General features: G+C 56.5%; 1 protein-coding gene across 1 annotated transcript; it reads right to left on the reverse strand.

Annotated features, from left to right (window-relative positions):
• Positions 1 to 13: 13 nt before the first annotated feature.
• LRRC52 (leucine rich repeat containing 52) lies at positions 14 to 4,593 on the reverse strand (the record flags this gene model as incomplete). Its single annotated transcript, XM_010151236.1, has 4 exons — positions 3,969 to 4,593; positions 1,120 to 1,364; positions 847 to 922; positions 14 to 159 (listed from the first exon to the last, which is right to left on the reverse strand). Coding segments are annotated over exons 1-4 (1,092 nt in total), but the record flags the coding sequence as incomplete, so codon positions are not given.
• Positions 4,594 to 5,106: the final 513 nt, after the last annotated feature.

Here is a 5,106-nt window from a genome sequence, read left to right on the forward strand (position 1 = left end):
GGTTTGGCCGTACCGGTGGCTCCCGGGGGGGTGCTGGGGGACCAGCTCTGAGGATGTGCCCCCGGCACGCGTGTCCTCCGCAGGCTGCGCTGTCGCCTCCGCCCCTCACCGTGTTGTCGTGCCCGTTGTACCCGGAATGCTTCAGCTTTGCTTCAGAGCCTGCAGTTTAATGGCTCCGAGACAGTACGTTCATTTATACCGCCCCGGCTGAACGGCGCTTCTGCTTTCCCCGGTTATTTCAGCAGCTCCCGCTGGTGTCGGAGGAGGAAGCCCGTGTTTCGCACCCGGAGTTGCTGTACGCGGTGGTGTAAGCAGATACTTCCCTTGGCAATTAGCAGCGTTTGTGATGTGAAGGATCGTAGTTACATCTCCCCTTACCCGCGTCTGTCTACGCAACCCTGGGACTGGGCATCCAAACACGGGCTCGTTCCAAGAATACCTGGGAGTGTGTGTAAGCAGTGTTTTTTATATGTAAAAAACCCCAATTTTAGGGATACGTGGTACAAAAGTGAAGCTGGACCTTCCAGTTCCCTACGTGTGGACACACGGGTGGAGGTACAGGGGGACAGGCACTGGCTTTTGCTGCCGCCAGTGTAATGGGGAAGAAAGCAAAACCCAGTGGGATCCTGAGCCCCTAAATGTCCTGGCTTTAATCTCACCTGCTCTTCCAGAAAGTTCCTGGATTCCTCGGGGCCCCAGTGAGCTGTCTGGACTGGTCCCAGTAAGCTCTGCTGGGCTCTCTGGCCGGAAAGGTGACCTCCCTGGCTACAGCAGTGTTGGGGCCTTTCCCGTATCCCAGGTTGTACCTCCAAGCCTGTCCCGTGACAGGACAAGCCCCACACTGACCCGGCTCTTCTCCGGTCTCCTGGGCCTCAGGGGTCTCACTGGGACTCAGGACATTGGCAAAAATATTTGGGGGGTCCTAGTGGAAGAAGACAAGTGGAGGTAGAGCAGTGAGTGAAACGGGACCGCAGAGACTTTCTTCTCTTGCACTTTTATTTCATTCAAAAAAAAATAGCATCTAGAGTGGGACATCATGTGGGAATTGGGCAGGAAGGGCCTGCCTTCAGTTCCCACAACGGGAATTCAGAAGGATTTGCATGGCTGACTCTAAGTGACTGTGTCTTCCTCCTCCTCCTCCTCCTCTCCCTTTGAAGCGTGGACTTCGTAGGTGATGGCGCAGACGCCGGCCAGCCAGGCTGCCACGGTGCCGGCACAGAACATGCAGAAGCCGACGAGGCACAGGAAGATGTAGTCTCGCTTGTACAGCTGGGTCAGGCAGCTGACGTGGAGCTGTGCCTCCACTCCAGGCATTTTCCGGGCACGCAGGCCTTCCGGGGTGTAGCAAGTGATGTTGTCAGCATCTGCAGGGGAAAAAGCAGAAGTGAGACTGTTGCCTGGGTCTTAAGCATTAGCACAAAGGAGTCCTGCTAGAAAAATGATGGAGGAGTCTGCTAAACTCCCAAAAAACCTCTACAGGCTTCGGTTAAATCAGACAGGGAAACCCTTGCCAAACCCCAGTTCCCAGGTTGCCAGAATGATTTCCGGGGCGTTGCTTCCATAGCGCCGTTGGATTATGTCACTGCAGCAAACGTCTGTCCCCGCACCCATCGTTGTTTTAGTGCAAGAGCACTTGCGTTTGATTTTTCTAGTCTCAAACGCCTTCTGAAGCGCTAGAACCTGAACTGCGCTGGCATAACGACGGCGAGGGTGGTTTGCAGTTAGGCACAGCCTCACCTCCTCTGTGAGGGAGGAAGAGGAAACTCACAGTGATTCAGTTCCACTGAAACCAGGGCCGTGCCTTGTCGTGGTGCGATGGAACAGATGCTGGCTGTTCCCGCTGAAGGAGCGCCGCCTTGGTGTCCGCAGCAGCGCGGTGTGCCCTTCTTCCCATCGGTACCCACCGCCCTTCTCCTTCTGCGGGTTTTGAACTCGCTGGACCAGAGTTACTGGTCCCGGCTGGATGCACTGCGTGGATGGGCCCGGAGGGAAAGGGAGCAGGAGAGGAACAAGCCTCAGGGAGTTTATACTGCATTACATGATGTCATGTATTACTGAGTGATAGAGCTGCAGGGGTTGTTCGTGCTGGTACTCTCTGGCTATAACCGGAGCACCTAGACTGCCCAGATCCAGCCGAGCACAAAGCGCTGGCGCAGAAGCGTTCCGTGAAGCAGCAGCAGCTTTCCAAAGGGCAGGATGGGGATGTGCTTGCGGCACGTTGCAGGGCTCTGTCCCAACATCCCTTCGCACTGGAGCTGTCGGATCCCGTAACAACCCTAATCCCGGGGCAGAGGGAGCAGGCGGGTGTTCGTGAGACAGGGTGACCGGCCTGCATACGCCTGCCAGCAGCGTGAAAGCTTCACGCAGCCCTTACACCAGTCCCGGGAGGCACGCGGCCTCCTGCGGACTCACTCGCGGCAGCTTGCCGGGAGCAGGGAAGTGGAGCAGCCTCCCATGGGCTCCCTGATTTCTTCGCCTTTCCCATTTTCCAGAGCACAGCGCAGCGATCCATATGCACACCCACGGGTTTTGCTGCCCCTTTTTTTCCTACTCCTACCCTCTCAGATTTCCTGTGCTGAGCTTTATTCTCCCGTTCCAGCATTCGGTGCGTTGTCTCCAGTCTTACTGCTGAAGGCAGTACGTTTCTATACCGTTCCATAACCACCTGTAACGCTTACGAGAGAAACAAAAACCTTTACTGCCTGTAGGGAGCTTACTACACCTAGTAGGACACAGAGATGCCCTTAATTTGGTTATGTCCCAGCACCAGCTTCCATTTGCCCTTCCCTTTTCTCCTCTCGGGCTCTGTTGTGCTCCTCTCTTATTCCATGGACAGACTTTCTCAATCCCTCTTTGCCAGCTCTCACTCGCCATCGTGTCCGGCGTTACCGGAGACCCAGTTTCCTTCACGAGCATGTGCTGTGCTGTGCTCCTTTTCGGTTTGGAAAACCGTGCCCTGCAGCTGAGGAACAAAGCTTTGCCCTCGGGGACCAGTGTTTTTCTGGGAAAGGGAATTGGTGATTTTCCCACCCTCGTGAACGCGTCGTATCCACGGCCCAGTTGTAGAATCTCTCGCTGTGACGGGAAGCAGGTGATTTTGGCATCCCAGATGATGTAAGGAAAGTCTTGGAGACTCCGCCATGCTCGTAAGGCAAAGGGCGTTGTGTACGCTCCTCACGTACAGAAACGGGTCGGTGGGGAGCAGGGTGTGACCACGGCTCCACAGAAGTCAGCAGCTAAGCTCTCGCTGGGTTCCACACTACCAAACCTTTCCTGAGACCCCGGCAGCGAGAGATGAGAGCAGGAGAGGAGCTGACTGGCCTTCAACTGGGCTTTGCTTTCTGCATTGCGCAGAACTGTGGCAGGAATGAGGTCTGCCTGCCAGGCACGTGGTGCAGGAAGAGGCTAGCGGGAGGTGTTGGAGCTGAAGGGGACATTGGCCAAAAGGTGGAGAGCTCAGGGCTGGAGAGGCTGCCCCGAGTAGGTCAGAACAGAGGCAGGAGAGCATTTCCACAGACAGAGGGGCTTAGCTCATCGTTACGGACATACTGGTACTGCAGCAGCACCAAACGGTCAGAGCATATGGAGACAAGGCAGGACATTGAGAGTAGCAGCTTTCCCAGCACACATCTCTAGGGATGTGTTGGGCTCCAGCCATGGGGTGCTGTGACTCCCAGGCAGAGGGACACCTCCCGAGGCTGGAGCCAGGCGTTTTAGAGCAGCAGCTACAGCCCACACTTCCCTGACTGCCCTGAGGATGTGAGCAAGCGTGACTGTGCGTGGAGTGCGTGTCAGCCAGCTGCTCTGATCTGCATTTTCTGCACCACCGGAAGACAGGACCCACAGTTGACATGCAGTGTCACAGCGTTGTGAGATGAAGTTTTGGGAAAGAGAACAGAGGGCCCTCTCCGTTCCACGCAGATCTGCAGGAGCAGAGAGGAGAGAGGTCCTGCTCACACAGCCCTCACCTGGAAACTCAACGTTGCTCTCCGTCATCCAGGTGATGAAGTCCAAAAAGGAACAGTTGCAGTGCCACACGTTGTCGCTGAGCCCCAGAAACCTCAGGCTGGGCAGGTTCCTGACAGTGCTGGTGTCCAGGAACGTTAAACCCGTCCGGCTCACATCGAGGTGCCTCAGCCAGGTGTTGTTGGCAAAAGCATCCTTCTCGATGGCCACAAGGTTGGGATTGTCCGAGATCTTCAGCACCACCAGGCTGAGAAGGTGTGAGAAGGTGCTGAAGGTGACCTGGGTGAGGTTGTTGAAGCTGAGGTCCAGGTAGACAAGCTTGGCCACACCAATGAAAGTGAAATCCAGGTCATCCCCCAAGAGGTTCTTCCTGCAGTCCAGATAGACCAAATCAGCCAAGAAGCTCAGTTCCACTGCCGGCAGGTACGAGACGTTGTTTGCTGCCAGAATCAGCTGCCTGGTGTCCAGTGGGATGGCTGCCGGCAACTCCTGCAACTGCTGCCCTGTGCAGTTCACTTCCAGGTACTGACAGCTACACCCGCTCGGGCAGTTGGTCCTCTCCGATGCAAACCCCATCCCCAGAAGAAATACGAGGCTCAAGGGCTGCGGTCTACCCGAAGGAGACATGGTCTCACACCTTCCAGGCCGCTCAGCCCTTTGGGGACTGTGACCAGCCCGATGCACGGTGTATTACCATCACAGCCGTGCCGAGGTGTCCGGCTGCAAGGCTCTTGGGAAGCACTTTGCGTCCGTGGCTCACCTGACTCCTTGGCAAAGTGCCCGGCTGGAAACCGAGCCTGGTTTCTACAGCACTGAGCGTGGAACGGTGGCTGGAGCGTCTCCATGTCGCGCTCGGTGCCAGATGACGCTGTGCTATCAAGGACTTGCTGCCTGGCTTTGGGGACAGTGCTGTGACCTCGCTGGCTGAGCGGGCGCTGCTTTTGGCTGGGGCTGGGGTGGGAGGAGGCACGGATCGTGTGCGAGCATCAGAACTGCGCGGGGCAGCTGTGAGCAGTGCTGGGTTTGTCACAGATGGTGTCAAAATCCAGGAGGTGGTCATTTGTACTGGTTAAGCAAGACAGGCTTGTGCAATGCTGTGCTGGACTGGCTTTGTCTCCTCAGGGGTTGGGATTGGGACTG

The sequence above is a fragment of the Eurypyga helias genome, unplaced genomic scaffold (genome assembly GCF_000690775.1).
Source record: "Eurypyga helias isolate BGI_N326 unplaced genomic scaffold, ASM69077v1 Scaffold45964, whole genome shotgun sequence".
NCBI lineage: Eukaryota > Metazoa > Chordata > Aves > Eurypygiformes > Eurypygidae > Eurypyga > Eurypyga helias.